At 35.9% G+C, this 21,007-nt stretch overlaps 2 protein-coding genes across 7 annotated transcripts; both read right to left on the bottom strand.

Annotated features, from left to right (window-relative positions):
- Positions 1-206: 206 nt before the first annotated feature.
- Positions 207-4,950, bottom strand: LOC127107916 (pentatricopeptide repeat-containing protein At2g41080). Of its 3 annotated transcripts, none has more exons than XM_051045267.1 (3): positions 2,144-4,950; positions 1,740-2,016; positions 207-1,317 (listed from the first exon to the last, which is right to left on the bottom strand). In XM_051045267.1, the coding sequence occupies exon 1, from the start codon at positions 4,807-4,809 to the stop codon at positions 2,776-2,778; it is 2,034 nt and encodes a 677-aa protein (XP_050901224.1). In that variant the 5' UTR covers positions 4,810-4,950; the 3' UTR covers positions 207-1,317; positions 1,740-2,016; positions 2,144-2,775. The 3 variants fall into 3 exon arrangements, with proteins under 3 accessions (XP_050901224.1, XP_050901223.1, XP_050901222.1); XM_051045266.1 differs by having other exon boundaries at positions 207-1,325; positions 1,740-2,003; XM_051045265.1 differs by having other exon boundaries at positions 1,740-2,003.
- Positions 4,951-13,650: 8,700 nt separating this feature from the next.
- On the bottom strand, positions 13,651-19,286 carry LOC127107915 (potassium transporter 10). 4 transcript variants are annotated; one of them, XM_051045261.1, is made up of 9 exons: positions 18,975-19,286; positions 18,344-18,525; positions 17,311-17,536; positions 16,229-16,474; positions 16,066-16,116; positions 15,673-15,933; positions 15,428-15,595; positions 14,974-15,228; positions 13,651-14,884 (listed from the first exon to the last, which is right to left on the bottom strand). In XM_051045261.1, the coding sequence occupies exons 2-9, from the start codon at positions 18,467-18,469 to the stop codon at positions 13,833-13,835; spliced, it is 2,385 nt and encodes a 794-aa protein (XP_050901218.1). In that variant the 5' UTR covers positions 18,470-18,525; positions 18,975-19,286; the 3' UTR covers positions 13,651-13,832. The 4 variants fall into 4 exon arrangements, with proteins under 4 accessions (XP_050901218.1, XP_050901220.1, XP_050901219.1 ...); XM_051045263.1 differs by having other exon boundaries at positions 18,344-18,521; XM_051045262.1 differs by having other exon boundaries at positions 18,344-18,516.
- Between the last annotated feature and the right edge of the window lie 1,721 nt (positions 19,287-21,007).

Genomic DNA, 21,007 nt, shown 5'->3' with positions numbered 1-21,007 from the left:
CTAGAGAACAATGTTGCAATAGAAACTTGGACATGTTACCACATCAGAGAATGTGGCACTACTACAATTGACAACTTTAAAATGAAGAGCATTTCATAACAAATTAAAATACAAGTATATATACAAATTATAAGAATAGTAGTAATTGTGGTCCAGAAAGCAAATCTCTAAGCTAGAGATTAGATGATTCCAGCTTGCAATGTGAGTGAACTCCTCTTAAGAGATTAAGATAACTCTTTTTAAGATTTATAAACACTAACATAGTGTTGGTACACCGGCATGTTGACAATCACAATAAAATATCTACTAGTTATGCTTACGCTACACCAAATGGCTTCTAGTTATGCTTGGAGTCGTAATCTTTCTGTAAAAAATTTGAACTCTTGCAAATTTTCCAAGTTTTCCTTGTATATTGTAGGTTTCAGCACGCATGAATCATGCCATGATCCAAAACCATTACACTGCGATTTGTCATTTAATCCACTTGGCATCACGTGATTGGATGCTGAATCGTGCCATGATCTCAACCCATCGCACCGCGATTATCACATAATTATTTCCCGTTTGGCTTTGGCATGCATTGCGCCACAGTCCCATCTGATCGGGGTGATTTTTACATTGTTTCTTCCTTCCTCGTTCTTTTGTGTGCCTTTCTTGCTTTGTCTCTCTCCAAAGTAACATCCACCATGTACACACAGAGAGCTGTCTAGTTAGAGTGATTCGAAGTGCAACAAGACTTTACACAATTGTCTTGACTCCTACTATAATTTACTCAAAAACATGCAATGTTAATAAAAAATATAGCTAAAAGACTATAAAAACTACTTTAAAACACTAATATAACATAGTGTCATCACAATGCTAGTGTGTTAATCTTTTATTTATTATGGCAAAAATGCAAAAGAATGTTGATGTAGGTTACACTATAATCTGGCATTAAGATCATTTTGGGCCACATATATTTCTTATTATCTACCCTCAAATTGAAAATATACATCATGGGTATGGTTTATACCTGGATAATATTAATCAGAACATTCAACAAGGGAAGAAATTACCATAAGCTTTTTGAATTGGATTTTGATTTTCAAACCCAGAAGCAACAGCAATGCAAAGAATAATAAGGACCCAAACCCAAACGATATCTGGAATATATATCTGGCCAAGGAATTTCTTGGATATATATACAACATTAACTCCCGCGACGCATCCATGAACAAGGGCTTGCTTAATAATCGAAAAAGTTGCAGTTAGTCGCCAGACTCACAATGATGGCTGCCGTTGTTGCAACAAGAAATACTGGCTAGTATATTCTATCTGCAAAACTAAAGATAATCACATCAAACAGACGTTAAGAAACAAATTTTGCATCATTCTAAAAATGTGACATAAAATTAAGCAGAAAGAAAAACAAGTCCAAAGAAAATTATTCAAATAGACTGGACGTATATTTGCATCAGGAACAAGCTATGGTGGCCTTTTAATCAGATGCATGCGATAACAAAATGTAAGCTGATCTTGGAAGGAAAAAAGATACGGGAAAAGTTTTGACTGAGGTTGGGAAAAAGAGAGAAGCAACCGTCAAAGTTTTCTATTCTGAATGTGGCCATATACTGTTGATTACCAGAATATTTTCAAATTTCACAAGTATATCAGAAATAAGTATTTCAATATAGAGTAAAAATATTATTAACCTAGAACAGAACAATAAAAAGCATCTATTGAATGACATGACTTACTCATGGTATGCAGCTTGTCCAAACCACCCAAGTAAGAAGGAAGACTAGTGTTTTAAGTTGGATACCGAGATCAATTTCTTGCCAATTGCTCCCTCTTAAGCTTCAATTTTAAATGCATATTTTTGCTGAGCATTTTAGTATAAGTGATATATGATGTCATTTTAAATCCTTTTCCTTCCAACCAGTTATATTATATCCACAACATTTTGCTCGTTTACTCATCCCGTAAATGGTTTTGCCATTTGCTTTCACAGTTCGGTAAATCTACACAAATGTGCTAGTAAAATAGTATTCAGAAGCATATACTTTGATAGATAAACTTACTTTGGTGAACAGCTAGCAAATTGACATTCATACAAATTTTAAAATGGGAAAAATAAGTTAGCCTCGGAGAGAAGGCATACCTGATATAGCTGGGGTAAAATTCCATCTCTAATCAGCATGCAGATGCCAACAAGGACAAGAATAAGAATGTCACTTTTCTATAATTCATGTTCTTTCATCAATTTTTAATTTTCGCAACAAATGATCTTTTCATGGAATGTAGATTGATCGTATATCGTAATGTTCTGTCATGAACTAGTGGAGTCCACATCTTGTACATTTTTGGGTGGTCATACCCCCTTCTCAATTACTACCTAAATATGGGGCACAAAACCACTCACCACTAACATGTTTCCTATGCAGTTATCTAGTAACCTCTCACTCACCCATTATATGAGAACACAGAGTGGGGATATCAATAAGTGACTTGATCGTTGAAGTCATTGCAGGTACCCTACCACTACCTTGCTCGTGAACACAATCAAGCTGTCTTGGGCCCATCAAAGGTATTAGACAGAGCACCAATTAATGAGTACTCATTCTAAATTTGTGCTGGATTGAGTCCTTCCAAATTATGGCAAGAACAACTAATGAGAAGCAAGTTTTAATTTGAAAGCCTAAACTGCTACTGTAAAAGGGTCATAGTATCTCTTACTTGCAAACGCTGCAAGATCGTGAACATGTTCCATAATGGAAATTAAGGAACAAATAATTACCAATAATCTCCACAAGAACATACCCCATTTTTGAAATGGTGAAACCTGCTAGAATCTCGAACAATAATTTCTGAGTTTTTAATCTCTGATATGTACTTGATGGCAACATGACAGTCACCGCAAACCCGCAAGTTTTTCATCACTCGAATTGGCTCTCCCTTTGGGGTGCTCAATAAAGCAAAAGCAATAGCTATTTTCTCGCTGTGGTGTGTCAAGTTGTATTCTTTTTCCTCATTGTCCATGTCATGTAAGACAGAGCTAATATCAGGCACATAGCCCCGCATCTTCATTTCTGAAGTTAATTCTTCAAGATACTGATTAATCTCCATAGACATTGGGTGGCTTTCATCACCCATACGGAACTGGTGAACCTGATTCTTCACTTCCACCCAACTTATGCCTGGCTCTTTCTTCACCATCTTGTCTTTCATGGCTCTCCTCACCTCAGAAACATTCTGCCACCTCTTGGCTGAAGCATGAATACCAGCAAGCAGAACATATGAAGCTGAGTCTTGAGGATCAATCCTAAGAACTTCTTCAGCAGCCCTTCTTGCCATTTCTTCATTCTTGTGGATTTTACATGCAGATAATAATGTCTTCCATATAATTGCATCTGCTATTACAGGCATGGATCGTATCATAGTCTCTGCCTCGCCTAAACAACCAGACCTGCCTAGTAGATCAACCACACAAGTATAGTGTTCTAGTCTAGCCTTGAGTCCATACTTCTCTACCATCATGTCAAAGAACCCAAGTCCTTTATCCTTCAGTCCACAATGACTACAAGCATATAGCAAACTCAAGAACGTAACTTCATTTCCGGCCAAATTCTCCCGCTCCATATCATTGAATAGCTTGATGGCTCTTTCCCCTTGACCATGAAACCCATAAGCAGCAATCATTGAGCTCCATAATACAACATCTCGCTCTTCGCATTCAGAAAAAGCTTTGATGGAATCTTGCAAACTTCCACATTTAGAGTACATACTAACCAATGAACTAATTACAGAAACTACAGAGCTAGCTCCAGCTTTGATTACTTCAGCATGAATCTGCCTCCCTTGACAAAGGGTGGCTAACTCCGAACATGAACTGATCACACTCACAAAACTAATCTTATCTGGTCTAAATCCTGCCATTTTCATCATAAGGTAATGATCCAGAACTCCCTCAAAGTACCTATTTTGAGCTTTTCCAGCCATAAGTGTATTCCAAGCAACCAAATTACAATCTGGCATCCATTTGATAATTCTCTCCCCATCATGCAAGCTTCCAGCTTTCATATACATATGAGCCAAAGAGCATCCAACAACCGAATTAAACTCAAACCCACATTTCATAACATAAGCATGCACCTGCTGCCCACCAACCAAGGCTCTCAAATGCGCACATCCCCTAAGCACGCTACCAAACGAATACTCATCAGGCACAAAACCCAAAACATTCATCCTCGAAAACAACAACAAAGACTCTTCATTCGCTCCAAACTTGATCAACCCAGTGACCATTGCATTCCACGTGGCAACATTTCTCTCAGGCATTTCATCAAACAGCTTATGAGCATTCTCATGGTCGCCCGTCTCAAGATAAGCCTTGATCATGATGTTACACGACATAATATTCCTCCTCGGCATTCTATCAAACAGTTTAACAGCAGCATGAAGTTCCCCAAATTTTGAGTAAAGGTTAAGAACGTGATTGTTAATGAACTTGTCTGAGGAACACCCAGAGGTGAATATCAAAGAATGAAGCTGTTTTCCTAAAAATACCGAGTTTGTGGAAATGCATGATTGAATGAGAGTAGAGAACAAACGAGGCTCTGACCATAACTCATACACAAAGCTCTCGAAGGCTTCTTTTATGCGCCCTTTGGAACATAGTTTGACAAATTGTTGTTTGGTATCAGAAAAGTTGTCATTTTGCAAATGGGTATCGAAGGAAATCGAGGAGAAGGAAGAAACTGGGTTTTCAAAAATGGCGGGCGCAGTTACACAATAGAAGCTGGTACGAGGTAATCTAAACCTGGCCATAAATATTTAGTTTTGGTTTTGTTTTAGTATTTAGGTCACAAATTTAAACTTTAGTTTACGATGATGTTTACGTCGTTCAATTACTTCAATCCAAGTTTGGAAAAATGAGTGGAATTCTTAGTTTGGAATCATGTCACTGTAAGTTGTTGCACAAGTAGTTTTGTTATTTTTTGGGAATTTTTCTCTGATTTTTTTTAATTGGTGGAACCTTCTAAAACCCCTTAGACTCAAATTCGAAGTAGATTATTATTTTTGTTCTAATATTGTTTATAAATATATTTAAATTAATAATAAATTCCTATCAATAACATTTTTTTATTTATAAAATTATTTGTATTAATCGTTGATATTTTTTTATTTATCAATAGTATCAATAATATTTTTTTCAGATAATAGATTCTTTTATTGTTTATAAAAATATTTATATAACAATAAATTTTTTATTTATAGAAATATTTTTCGTTTATAAAATTATTTATATTAATAATATAATTTTTTTCGTTTATAAAAATATTTATATTAATAATATATTTTTTCCCATTTATAAAAAAGTATTGGAACTTTTACCATTTTATTTTAACAGATTTCTTAACAACAATATATTTCTTTTATTTATAACATATTTGTATTGAGTATGTAATTATACACAAATTTGATCCATTTAAATTTTAAAAAGGTTTACTAAGCATTTATGACAAAGAATTGTTTTATATTTAAACCAATGATACGCCACCATAAATTATTGTCTTTATTTAATATATGTGTGCAGATATCTATTTCATAGTTTTTTTAAAGGAAAATCAATTCAATTTAATTATTTAACTTAATATCTTTAGACTCTTAATTGGTTTAGGACTCTTTATTGTTTCGTAGGATTAGTCTACATAAGGCTCAAAAATAAATTACGCGATAAGCCTCAAAGACAATTCAGGCCAATTCATCCTAAACAAACGCCTCAAAATAAGAGGGTACACATCAAATCAGGATACTTCAAAAGAATTGGAAGACTCAGCTTCGCAAGATAGTCCGCACATTGGTTAGCCTCTCTAAAAATGTGATGAAATTGAACTTCTTCAAAATGAGAAAGAAGAAGGAAGATATGCCTAATCAAAATTGATCCTTGCTTGAGCATCCAAGAAGACCCTTGAAGAGCATCCACCACTTACTTGTTATAAACATGGACAATGATTTTCTTGAAAGCATGCTTCTAAGCTAACTCCAAGCCCAAAAACACTCCCCGTAATTCAGCAGCAAAACTACTACAGTCACCAATAAAACTGTGAAACCGATAAAGCCAAACACCAAGATTGTCACGATAGAGGCCCCCACAAGAAGCACCATTTTCAATCTTAACATCCCCATATGAATTTAAACGCACCCAGCCTATAGGAAGGGGCCTCCAATGCACTAAGATGGGATTTCTAGCTATAGGATGAACTTTAAGAAACAAATGCTTACTTTCCCGGTATAGGAGAACAGACTGCTGAACCTCAAGGCTAAGGTTATGAGGCATGATGAAAAAAGGGTCATGATTCTGCTTGTTTCTCCAAATCCATAGCTGATGGCAACCAAGAGCCCACAATTCAGCCCAGTCAACATTGTTGGAATGAGAGGGGGGAGAAATGCTGGAATTAATCCAATCCATTAAGGAACAAGAGAAGAAAGGATATTGGTGACGATGATTAACAAGTTAAGACCAAAATCTCTTAGGATAGCTACAATCACGCAGAGCATGAAGAATACTTTCCGGAGCCATACCACACAAGTCACAAAAATCACTATGCAAATGTAGATGATTAAGGTAAGAGTTAGTAATGATACCTTTGTGACATATTTTCCAGATAAAAAATTGAGTCCGCTCAGGAACTTGAAGCTTCCAAGGTGAACTCAATATAGGATTTGTGACATCTTTCGGACTATGATTTAGAAGACCATACATGCTAGAGATCGAGAAGTTCCTAATTTTAGAGTCATTCCATTTACAGCAATCGAAAAAGGTAACAGCTGCAGAAGGAGGGTGAATTGCTCGAATTTTATTTGAAATGTGAGCTGGAAAAAGTTTGTTAATAAGATACCAATTCTAAATACATGTTTCAGTAAGTAAGTTTGTCACTCGAGGAAGGCTTCTAATATTACCCAAATGAGTATTAGCAAAGTCTTCATTGACAAAGCCATCATTCATAACATAATAACATAAAGGTTTCTGAGTTAACATTTCTTCAGCCAATCCACACTCCTCTTCAGTTACTTCAGTAATTGTATCATACTCTAACGGCAAAACATATATCATGTTGCATATTATATCTAACTTAAGCTCCGACCCTGAGTCGAAATCATTGCTTTCCATTTCCTCATCTTTACCTATTGTGACCTTTAGTTCTTCATTTTTTGCCACAAGTGGCAATGGGGGGAACAATCTTTTTTGATAGGATTTCTTATCACTTGGCCTTCATATGTAGCTTGGATATTGCTACTTTTACTCGCATTCCATGCTTCGAAGGCAGCTTTCTTATGTCGATGATGCCTTTTCCACGGTATTCTAGTCATGAGATTTTTTCCCATGTAGTTCTTGGAAATATAAGAGTACTTCTTGGATGTTTGGGAGTTGTCATGGTACGAAGATACCGCACCAACTTCTATTAACTTTCACTTGTCTTTGTCAATAGTTGATCTCCCTACAGGTCCAATCCACTTCCTAGGAGAACATTGGAAATGGTACATATTGAAGGAGAATGGCGATCCAAAACGCAGCGGAATTTAAAATTTCTCCTTTAATGATCCTTACGAATGGGCATGATCAGTGATAGAATCGTTACCTCTTGTGGCGATCACGAACGTTGAACGATGACAACGCTTCTACTCAGTCCACACGAACGGATTCCTTCAATCTCAGTGCTAGCTGCTACGAATGAAGGCTTTGAGTGAGAAAGAGAGAGAAACGAAATTGCAAGTGTGACAATGCTTCTACACAAGGGTTATATTTATAGAACTACTTGTGTGGGCTGCAAGCTAAAAAGCCCAGTCAAGTGTATATGGCCCATATCTTATAATATGCCAAAATCACTTAAGCGCGTGGTACCTTACCACATTTCGTATTCTACTTAAGTACACTGTACCTTATGATGTTCTATAATTCACTTAAGGGCACCGTACATTACAGTATTCCTTAATTACTTTATCTCTCATCAATCCGTCCTTTGTGTGTGACCCTATAGGTTTTCGCGGCATTGGCAATTATATTAAATCACGTATTTAACATAATAAACAGTGAGCGGTATCTAGCAACACATCACTGCTACCCAAGACACGAAAATGTCATGTGATCTGACAAATCCTTCTGTGATAATAATTATGTGTATAATTACCCTTTTGCCCTTATGTCTATATTGAACACAAGGCATAGACCGTGTCATCCTTGTCCAGTTCAATATTGGGCCCATAGACATTTATCCTATTACGCAGGATGGGCAAATTCCATCTAGGTCACTCATGTCCCTTAGCATGCTTCATGGAGTACCCATCAACTGTCTTTATGGTCATCCAATTACGGACAACGTTTGATCAGCAATAAGGCACTCGACTCTACATCTAGGGTCCATAGTGGTTTCAGGTCGAAGGGTGGTATACACCATTATCACCATGAGAATAACTTATGACACTTTGCATAACATTCTATATAGTATTCTCATAGCGGGTCAATCCAGTATAAATATTACTCTTAATATTCATACCTATGTTTAAGACTTGATAACTCTTTATCCATGATCCATGAGATGTGATCATCAGTCTATAAACATAATAGTCTTCATGCTTTAATGTTATCCCACTTCACAATAAAGCTTGACTACGGATACTTTAAGAATAGTGTCCTTATGTTTAATGTGATCTCATGATTAAGTCATACTTGATACATTAAACGGACTAGCTATTCTAGGGACTTTATTAAACAAACATAATAAAGAAAAAGCCTTTTATTATTAATAAATAATTTGATACAAGTACCAAAAGTATTGGCCTCTAGGGCTTACACCAACACATATGTCCTTCTTTTATGGGTTTTTTAGGCACTCCCCTCTTTTTGAAGAAAAACTCTTTATGTTTGTCTTGTCGACCACTTCTTCCTGATTGATAAGGGTTGATCTTTTCCAACTCCTTTGCAGCCTCATTATCAAAGACGGCACTGTAACATGGACAAAGCATGACCTCATAGTCTTTCAGCTTACACATGTTCATAAAACCAATAAGTTATTCCTCGTCTTTAGGAAAAATCACCTTCATATGATCCTTATAACTGGCTTCGACCTCCTTCGTGTCAATGTCATCAGTGATATCAACCACCATCACATCTACATGCTCGACAAGGAGAACCTCTTCAACTTTGGGATCAGCCTCTTCCTTGACTCGAGGCTTTTGCTTGTCTGCAAATTTCAGCCTCCTGTATTTCAAGGCATTTTTCACTAGGTCCCTGAAAAGAACACGGGAAATTATGAAATATGCAAAAAAAAAATCTTTCTTTGCTCTAATGGTGGTGTCTTACGCCCTTTTGGGATTATGATTTAGCCATCAGAGACTAAAAGATCAAATATTTCATCACACTTAGTTACATCAAACATGCATGTTTTCGTGACAAATTTCTCGTTTTTGGGCTCGACAGGATTTTTCTCATTCGAAGATTTAAGCATTTTACATACATAATGAGAACTTGACTTTAACTTTGTCACATTAATCTCACTTTCTTCGACATACTCATAATCCATGCCAGACATCTTTTCTATTTTGTCTACTTTGACGTAGGCTACTTTCTCTTTTTTATGATATTTAATCAATTTGGCTTTTTCAGCCTTCAGACGTTTGACTTGTCAAACCTTGTCTGCTAGTTGGGTAATGTCTCTCAAGTATTGGATGTCTAGTTTCTTCCTAATGGAATAATCATGATCCCCTGCAACCAGTTCGACTAACTCATGCTCATACACTTGAGTGAAGCACCTTGATTTCATTATCCTAAACCTGTTGAGGTAGTCGTCTATTGTTTTAGCCACCTTTCGCCTCACACTGGCTAATTCCTTGATGTTAATCTTAGATTGGCCCATATAAAAATGCTCATGGAATGCCCTTTCAAGTTGGTTCCAATTAAATATGGAATGTGGAGGCAATGTGGTAAACCACATAAAGGAATTTTGGAAATACTTCACTTTCATATTTTCCGTTGTTAGCTATATCACCAGCCTCAATCTGATATCTAGCAACATGTTTGACTGTGGACTAATTAGTGTCACCAGTAAATTTAGGGAATTTGGGGACCTTCTAACCCCTGGGCAGTTCAGTCTGCCGCACATATTCTGATAGTGGGGATACGTAATTAGGCCTATGAAGGCCAACGTTAAGGTCATTTTGGGCCAAAATCTTTTCAACCACATTAGTTATATTGTTTCCCCTCAAAGTTGTTTTGTTGGACATTGCTAAGGACTTGGTCGGCATCATGGATTTTTTGCACCATAACTACCTCTTGGTCATTTTGGCCTTGGTTACCTTCGAATACCCTTGGTGGAGGGTGTTTGACAGGCACCTGATTATTAGGCAATGGTATAACTGGCGCTTGAGGCGCACCAAAAAAGTAAGAAATTATACCCATCTTATGGGCCAACTGCTGGTAAGTCTAGGTTGTGTTTTTAATTAAAGGTTGGAGCACAACATATATTTGTTGTGTAAGCTTGTTAACCATTTCGTGGTTACTTTCATCCATTTGTTTCCTCATGGATACAAGAGAGTTTGTAGTTAAGATTGACATACCTGGAGGAACATATACAATCTCTCATTGTGGTTATGTCATTCGGTCAAGGATGATGCTATCGTCGCAGCATTATCTACAAACATTTAAGTGTGGCTTTGCAAACCTGTCATCATGGCAGTTGGCATTCCATATGGGTAATCTCTAGTACCTAGAGGTAGCGTAAAACTTGGGACATAAGGGGACGTAGGATCCCCTATAAAACCCAAAGTAACCCTAGGGGTAGTTGGAATGTTCGCTACTGGTGGTAACGAGACTACCGCTCTTGGTAATGAGGTTGAAGTCGCTACTGGGCTCAGGATTTGACTTGTTACTCTGACATGGTTTGATGTCCTTACAGTACCAATCGTCGATGTGATCAATGGTTCTGTGTTTGGAGCATCATGTTTGGGACGGGAAGTATTTTTTGGAGGAACCATTTCATCAAATGTCCTACCACTTCTCAGATGCATAAAAATCCAGACATTGAAAATATTTTCATGTAAAAACAAAAATAACAAATTAATGTAACACTTTCTTGTACAAGTAAAATTTTTGCACAAAATGTCCCGCCGGTGTGCCAATTTGTTCGCAGACGTTTTTAGAAAACAATCACGAGTTTAGTTCACTTATGAGATTAACTCGAAAAATCTCGGAAGCAATCAAGGAGAAGTGTTTGAGAATTAAATGTTAATGTTTGTACGAAGACACAATAGACACAAACTTTAATAGTGAAAAAGCTTGGATCAAGATAATAAATGAAAAATGCAATAAATGACATTAAACATAAAACGCAGTAAATGGCAATTAAAGCAAAATGTTCCAATTAAGGAAACATGAAAATAATAAAAGAAATGGACATGGATTCGTATATGTTCCTCACAAATTGTTTCGCTCTTTGGCTCAGGTACTCCAGATCTATAAAGAAATATATGAATTTTACGACATCGATTACAATAAATGGGTATGCTTTTTATGCTAATCTAAAGACAACCGTCTCTGGCAGTTTGTCCCTAGAAAGTGGACACGTATCAAGAACATGTGCTCCGGTCTTTTAAAGCACCTTCACATTGTCAGAACATGCAAACTGCTGAAAACCATTATCCTCACGTTCGTAACCGCTCCAAGCATATAACTACCTAAGTTCATGACGTCTTAAGTTCTTTCAAGTTTGTGAAAAATCTAGTGTTGAGACAACTTCTTTCAAGTATTTAAATTTCAAAATATCCTAAGTTCATGACATCTGTCGAACACTTCGACTTCGACATGGTGTCGAAAGATCAGTTAGTTATGTTCTTAAGATTCTTTCAAACTATGTTCATCACGCTTAGTCGAAATGCTTCAGTCGACGTGTTTGTTTATGTCGAAGTTTGTCAATAAATACTAAGACTTAATATTTCCTCAATGTAACATTCTTTGTTGACTTTTCTCCAACTAAAAATTTCAGCATAACAATATGATTCCCCGTGCATCGTCAACTCTTATATAAGCTGATGATGGACAAATTGGTGGTCCTCCTCTCCTTTATCGAGCGAACTCGAAACAGCTCGAAAATCACAGTTGTCGTCACCTTTAATATCTACAACCTGCTCAATATATTTATAAAAGCGACATTTATTCAATGTGGCTAATTTTTTGTAATAGTGGTGGGGAGATGATTTGCTAATATGGGCATCCTTGAAAATAATTTTTTAGATGTAGGAGTTAGAGAGTTCAAAAAATGTAAGTCAACACGTTCAAAATAAGAAGGAGATTGTCTAATAGAATTATCACTCTCAATTTGTTTGACGTTTTTAGGGGCACCCTTCATTTTAACCGGTTCAGAGGATGGTTTCAAATTTGTGGTTTTTCGATAGACAATCTTCCTCGACTGCTCTTTGATGTGCAATTTCATGTTGTCATCAGCTTTCGTGAATCTCTCTTAGATCACTTCCTACTCGGTCATGATAGATATTTTTTTATTTATCATCTTTCATCACATCATCATCAAACTTGAGTCTTTTCGAGTGAGTGTAAATCTCATACATATATATCGATGTGTTGACCTTCATTTTCTTTGCAATTACACAAGTACGTGGGAGACTGTACATCTTCCTAAGCACACTTGGAGTTATCTAAACCTATTTATCTGATCATTTGGCTTCATGAAAAATAAAATTCAATCTCATTTAAGATATTGCCAACTAACTGTGAATAAAGGATGTTTTGGTGTCAAAAAGTTAATTGAGAACGGAAGAATTTTTTAAGGGTTGTGTGAGTGAAATTGAGTTTGATCACGGTGAAGAAGAACATGCAAGATGGTGTTTTATTCCATTTTTTCGCTTGATATTTTCAGATATACATCACTGAAATCGTCATTAAGTCGTTAAATAAACCAACTCAATGAATAAAAATACCATAAATGAGTGCAAGGGGTGTTACAGAGATACATCACAAAATATACGGAGATGCATCTCCATAATAGATTTTGACAAAAATTGAATGTTGACTGAAATTACGAGGACTTATGTGATATAAGATTCGTCTGAAGATGCATCTTCAAACACCCATAAAAGTTTTTTTTGTTTTTGTTTTTAGAAGTGTGGGACACACCCATGCAATGAGTATGTTCCGTTTTTAGTTCCATCCTATAACTAACACTTCCTCATCTAGAGACACACTGAGTGGGCTAGTTTCATCTTATTTGTGACCCACAATCCTTTTGATGCTGAATAGTTCCTTTCAACAACCAATGGTTCAAACCAAGAAAGAAAACACTCCATGATCCCATCACATGAATCAACTCCCTCCACTTATGATACTACAACAAACAATAATAATTAGTCTTGGATTTTTAATCAACTTGTCCGTTTCCACTAGCCTCATCCCACGTGCTATTATGCTTGGAAAACGTTTGCAAATTCTACTAAAAAGTAAAGATACTCTAAAAAGTTTAGAGTTTGTTATCCTTGCCCAATTTATGACTTGGAACGCACGTCACTAAATCTACACAAGGCATCACAAGTAGGGAAAGTAAATAAACCCCAAACTATGTACTAGTAAGTAGTAGTAACCTGATTATAAACAATTCTAAATAAAGAGTCTCAAAAAGCACAAACAATGTATTAAGAACCGCAATTATCTTTTGTTGAAAATAACTCTGATATTTACTTCCAATTTTGAACAAATAATTACCACAAACAAGGTGTTGTTCATATGCCAAACTTACCTCAACTCTCTGCATAAGATGGCAATCCTAAAATGATTTGTGAGGCTACTATACAGAGAAAATCTGACCAACATTTAAGAGACTCTCATGAGGAACATTGAAGATCACACTATTTTCCCTGCAAATCTTCCTAAGAAATGCATAAATATAATCAACAGCTAATTTCTTGAAGAAATTTGAATCTCTTCTTGCTATTACAACTGTGTTTCCCAATATGTGAACCACTCCTGCATCCCTGCAGTTATTCAAAAATTCGACTTCGTCGATCTCGGTTTGGCTGCTCACTTGACCGGAGGACCTAACAGTATTATTACTCACATGTGGCGGCGGTGATCTAACTTGTACTATTGAATCAATTGAGTTGATTGTGAACTCCACATTCGAAGAAAACGTGCTCCCGTTGTTATTCAACAGGCCGGCTCTGGGCAACAACTCTGTTTCTTGTCCGTATAAACTGTATTCGTCTGAATCTGAACAACCTTCCATCATGGATTCAAGCTTAACAAACGTTGAGAGGTTATCGAAGAGTTTTTTCTCAAACTCGTCGTCTTTCTTGTGCAGGTCTTTATAGCCATACCGTGCAACACATCGGAAGATGTGGTAATTCTTTGGTCCGATTCTTTTGACAAGGAATCTCTCTTCTTCGGGGACGGTGTAGACGGGAAGGTATTTGACGCATACGAAAACAACAACGGAATGGATGGCTGGTAGGTTGGTGATGAAATGAGAAAAGATCGGTGGTACTCCACTTGCGAGTTCTGTGTAGACTAGTCCGATTCCGGGTACACGAACGAGTCCTAAACTTGGGCCGAGTCCGAGAATCCATGCCATTGAGACCTTACTATGCATTTCAAACTCGTAGCGTTTCAGTGTACCATAGTGCCAGACATACATTATAACAAGAAATGCTCCGGCGATTACAAGTGGAACCCATCCACCTTGATCAACTTTGAAGATTACAGAGAAGAAGTATGAGAATTCCACAATCAACGATAAGCAAGTGAAGGCGAGTACAAGAATCCAGTGGCAGCGCCACACTAATATCATGATTAAAATCATAAGGAACGTCGTAACGAGCATGACAATCACAACTGCAGTACCTGTTATGACAATTGTAAATTCACATCATCGGAATGTTTAATTGTAAATTCACATTTTCATTGGAACACTGGACACAGGAAAAACTTACCGTAAGCATTTCCAATCTGGTTTTGATTTTCGAAACCGGCCGTGACGGCAATACAAAGAATCATAAGGATCCAATTGATATCTGGAATATATATCTGACCAGCAAATTTTTTTGATGTATATACAACTTTAACTCTAGGGAAACAACCATGAGCAAGGGCTTGCTTAACAATCGAAAAAGTTGCAGTTATTGTCGCCTGGCTCGCAACAATAGCTGCAGCTGTTGCAACAACAAATACCGGCCAGTATATACTTTCTGCAAAACTAAAGATAATGAATAACATCTAACAGACATTAAGAAACAAAAACGTGTCATTCTAACAAAGAAATAGACAATACTTGCAACAAGTTTTCTATCCTGAATGCGTCGAAGTACTTACTGACTACCACAATATTTTTAAGTTATATCGATATACCATAAATTAAGATTTCAATAGAGTAAAAGTTCAACTGACCTGGAATAGAACGATAAAAGGAGTCTTGTGAATGAGTCATGTTATTCATAAGGTATGCAGCTTGTCCAGAGTAGGCTAAAAGAAGGCAAGGAAACACAACTAGAGTAAATGCAAGTTGTACAGCCGAGACTGGAAAATGAGCTAGGTCAGCGAAAAGAGCCTCCGTCCCTGATAAAATGCGAGTCATACCCAACACTAGTATACATGAAGGAAAGAAATCGAAAGCAACAAAAATGTAAATTTACCTGTTATACTGAGCATGATACCACCAAGGGAAGTCCATCCTTTTTTTCCACCTCTTTTGAAATAGTGATATATATACACAGGAGAAAAAGCTTTTAGAACTCTGCTTCCATGCTTCCAGATATTAAATATACCGATACCTCCTATTAGGAGAAACCAAAGGAGAACAATTGGAGCAAAGAGCCAACTAACTCTGTCTGTTCCATAATGTTGCAAACTGAAAAACCCAACTAATATTACAACAGCAACGAGAACTACTACACCTGTATCCAAACAAAAAAGAAGCTTTTCAAGAGTGCTAAACCTAAATTCGTTAAAAATGATAAGTTCTTCCATGCATAATGGTAGAAAAAAAGAAAACAAAATGTTTTGCTACAGAAGTAGTAGGAACATACTGCTATTCATGTTGGGCTGATTTACCTTGATGCCACCAACGGCTGATAAAACTACAATGAAAGATATTGTTGTGAGCCTCTTGAAATAGACAGACGCATTAAGATTGTTACTCGAGAAAAGCAGAAAAAGAAAACTGATTAGCTCGAGAGAAGGGATGCTTACCTGATATAGCCGGGGTAAGAATCCCGTCTCCAATAACCATGCAGGTGCCAGCAAGGACAAGAATAAGAATGGCGCTCTTCCATGATTCACGTTCCTCCAACCATCTTTTAGTTTTTGCAGCAAATGACCTTTCATGGAAGGTAGAACGACTATATGTTGTTAGTTCTTCATCAGTGCGATGCTGATTGGGAATGGTATTTATCTTTGCATGTCGGCAAAGCAAGGAATAAAGCGCAAATGTTCCACCTGCTCTACAAATGTTAGTTTTGTAAAAATTTGTTGCAGCTCAGAAGTCTGAAACTAACATACCTCTCTAATGATCTATATGTGAAGCTAGTATATTTTATTTACAGTTATGGAATCTCAATAGTTGATATCAGTGAAACTAGTCGATTTAAAATCATGCATCACCCATTCTATACAAAGCTATGCACTACTTCGTAACACCATTTATATATACAAAAAGCAAAAAAAAAAAAGCTTAAGCCTCTAAAGGCTTAATGAAACTAAACATTAAAGTTCATTGTTTATGTCCCTTTATAAGAACAAGGAATGCACAAAATATCCCTACAACCGCAACTTTGGTGAAGCATATACCAGCTGCAACTCCGGCTGCTAAAGCAGACACGATAGACAATACAGCAAATCATTCTGTTACAGAATTCCAATAATGGGTAGCGGCTATTCCTTTCTGCAACGTCGCTATAGAACGCTATGGCTACTTTGAATTTAAGATACATGTCCCATTTTAAATTTGTATCTTTGAAACTTTACCATATAAGCTATAAATATTAACTACACTGAATGTGCCGCTATAGAACGCTATTGGCTACTTTGAATTTACGATACAAGTCCCATTTTAAATTTGTATCTTTCAAACCTTACCATAAAAGCTATAAATATTAACTACGCTGAATGTACGCTGAATGTACGCTATACGAATTTTATTGAGAGAAAATATCATTACAAATGGAAAAAAAGGAGTGGGTTATCATTTTGTAAAGTTGCAATACACTACTAAGTATTTCCATTGTACAATTTCATATATCTCAAGCACCAAAATTTTACAAAACAACCGATACCTTGTCCGTTGTCATTTGCTCTTAACACAACAAAAACATATTTGAGGAGAGGCACCAATGTAAGAGAGTAGATAATCAATGAAAGAGCTCCAAGTACTTCATCTTCATCTTTCACACCTTTAGGAAATGTATTGTAGAAAACATACAAGGGTGAAGTGCCCAAATCTCCATAAACCACACCAAGACTCTGATATGCAAGCCGCAAAATCAACAGTGCAGAAAATTTCTGAACAATTAAAAACGCGGCAGCTTACTTATTAGCTTACAAGTGCATATGAAAAACACAGAAAATTCTTGACTTCTTAATCAAACAAACATTCAAATTTGTGCTCAAATTGCTCTAATCATCTGTATTTGAAATGAGACTAGAGGTACTATTTTATTTCCAAGCTCCATAATGCATTTGAGAGTAGAGGGCGGTTTTTTGTTCTAAGGAAAACACTCATTTTACACTCGACTTGTGTTAAAATAAAATCCTTTTCACCGTTAGCAACTAAAACATGTATTAAATGTCAAAATTAAAAATAAGAATGAATAATCATAAGTTTAGACTCCTAACTTAATGCCAACCACCCTTTTAAATGTGAGTGTCGTGGGTTTAGAGAAAGAGGGTGGAAATGGAATGGTAGAGGGGGTGGCGGTATGGAGACTAGGCTGGCAATGAAAATAACATGGTCACTGTATATCGGTACACCATTTTCAAGTTATGTATCTTAAATGCTGCCACTGTTTTGAATAAATAGTAAATGGCGCATTTTTGTGTATATCAGGAATTCTATGCGCGCAACTGCAAAGACTAATTTCTCGAGTCGGGTAGGACTGTAATGGACTGCAAAGCTCTCCCACAAGAGTTTTGACGTTGATGCATTTGTAGAACCGAATTTGAACCTATAACCTCTGCTTAAACCGGAAATGACCCAAATCATCCCATTCAAATGCTTTGGGTATAGTAAATGACATTTGAATATACCAAAGCAATATGAAGAAAGAGAAAGGGAGTGTTAAATTGAGAGGCAATAACACTGCATCATACCTTTTCTTTGTACATATTTCTAAGTCTTCCTGCCTCTTCATCCATAGGTTGGTCAAGCTTCTGATCCAACTCCCACATACTACCTTTGTTATCCCCATCTTCATCTGACTCTACTCTTGTACCCATTTTCACCTTACTTCACCTTTACAATCTTGTATCCCTCTTCCTCAATTCTACACTAGCTAACAAAAAAAAATTCAGAAAAATACACATGAAATTTTGACCAAAAAAACCATAATAAGGCATTAAATTCAAAACCACTAGTATATTAAATGCATAATCCAACCCTGGATCCAAAAAAAATCTGGAATGAACGTAAAATTGAGTGGTCCATGACATCTATGGAAAGTGAAAACAAATAGAACAAACACTTTTTCGATTAAAATATAATTACTTTATATTAGTCCACCCTTAAACTAATGGGAAAAAAAATCAGTACAGTTGGAATAAAAAAAGTTCAACTTTTGACGAAGTTAAATAGATTAACATATCAAAACGTAGATTAAGATTGAAGAATAGATTGAATTTCTAAACACCTATTAAAAAACTCAAATTTGAAACCTAAGAATGTGGATTTAAAAAAAAAAGTAAACTTTTTTGAAGTGTTATCTGATTCTGAAGCAAGGCTTACCTGATGAGGTAGAATCTCCTGAGAATTCAAAAATGGATTCTGCAAAAGAATCGTTTTTTTTCTCTTCCTTTTTGAGGAGAATCGGAAACAATAACCAATCTTCTGAAAATTGAAATGAAATTTGAAATGGAGATTGAAGAGAATACATGCAAGATTGTTGCAGAGGCAGAGTGTGTCGTTTTGCTCGATTTTAGAGCAGAGTCTTGTGGCTCATTGAAGCTAGCAGACAAATGCGAGACAGAGAAAGAGAAAGCTAGAATCTAGAGAGAGAGGGGGAGAGATAGAGAGAGGGAGAGATTTGTTAAAGAGAGGAAAAGTGACGGGTGTGGAAGTGGGGCCAGAGATGATATTATTTGAATTTTGTTTTTATTGTTGTGAGTTCTTTTATTAAATAAAAAGACAAAAAAGAATATTAAAAAATATATTCAATTATAAAAAAAAATTAAATGACTTGAGTCAAACTTGAAACTAGTTTAAATATAGAGTGCAAAATATCATTTTTAATATCATTTTTAGTTTCTTAATTTTATCTCGGAGTTTGTTTTAGTTCTTTAATTTTAAAAAGTGTCAATGTAGTTTCTTATGTCTTCAAACGCGTCAAGTTTTGCAAGCGTGGCATCTGACGCGACAAGTGTTCATACACGTGGCACCTATTCATCATCAAGGTCATCAAATTTCAAGAAAATTTTCAAAATTTTGCTTTAAGCTAGGATTCAAACCAATGTCACCTTAGTTGAGGTATAAGATGGTTTACCACTAGACCACTTCACTCATTTAATTTACAAATGAGAGATATATTTACATTTATGTTTTTCTTAAACACACTCTTCTTCTTCCTATTCTCAAGCACTAAATTCATTATTCCAATTTTCTTTCTTTTTTACAGAAAATTGAATCCTTTTTATTCAATCCTCATCACAAACTACTTGTTGCATCATAAAGTTCCATAAACGATTTCATCTTACAAAACATACATAATCTTATAAGTATAATAATTTGAAAGTACATTTGCAAGTAGTTTATGAAACTTTAAAGTACATTTGTAAGTAATCTATAATCCATCTTCAGTACATTTGCATTTCATCCTCTGAAAATATTTACGAATTGATCCTGCTAATTCCCATACTCTTCACAGAAGCATTCCTGAATCCATCATCAATAATACACATCCCATTTTGCTACTCCAATCCTACCATGTAGCTTCTCACCTCCGTAATTATCATCTCCTGCATCATAGTCAATAACTATGCGCTAAAATTAAATGAAACAATCAATCATCTTTGTGCCTGCATCGAAACCACCACCAGAATCGACGCATTCATTATTGGAACCAAAGGAATCACACATGACGGTGGAGGAGAAGGCGGTGGAGATGCAGTGGTAACAAACTCAGTTACACAATCTGAATCTTCAGAAGAAGAATCGATCCTAGTCAAAACAGGTATAGCAGCACCAACACTTACAGATCTTTTCAACGGTGGAGATTCATCGATCATAATAGAAGAACATTTATGTTTCAAAGTAGAGTTCTAGTGGTTTTTAATTCCAATTTTTTTTTGTAAAAAAGTAAAAGAAATTTGAATAATGAATTTAGTGTTTGAGAATGGGAAGAAGAAGATTATGTTTAAGAAAAACATAAATGTAAATATATATCTCATTTGTAAATTAAATCATCAAGAGTGAAGTGTCCTAGTGGTAAACTATCTTGTACCTTAACCAAGGTGACCTTGGTTTGAATCTTAACTCAATGCAAATTTTTGGAAATTTTCTTGAAATTTTGATGACCTTGACGATGAATAGATGTCACATGTATGAACAGTTGCCACGTCAGATGTCACGTCTGAAAAAATTGAAGTTTGTGAAAATTGGACGGAAAGGGACTACATTGACACTTTTTAAAATTAAGGGATCAAAATGGATCCCGAGATAAAGTTAAGGGACTAAAAATGATATCTTATCGTAAAGATATAATCAAATTAGAATGCTAAAATCTTATAAGGTGTTTTGTATGAGTCAAAATAATTCTATATTGT

The sequence above is a fragment of the Lathyrus oleraceus genome, chromosome 7 (genome assembly GCF_024323335.1).
Source record: "Lathyrus oleraceus cultivar Zhongwan6 chromosome 7, CAAS_Psat_ZW6_1.0, whole genome shotgun sequence".
Classification (NCBI taxonomy): Eukaryota; Viridiplantae; Streptophyta; class Magnoliopsida; order Fabales; family Fabaceae; genus Lathyrus; species Lathyrus oleraceus.
The sequence above is the reverse complement of the archived record's forward strand: the minus strand, read 5'-3'. Positions and strand labels throughout refer to the sequence as shown.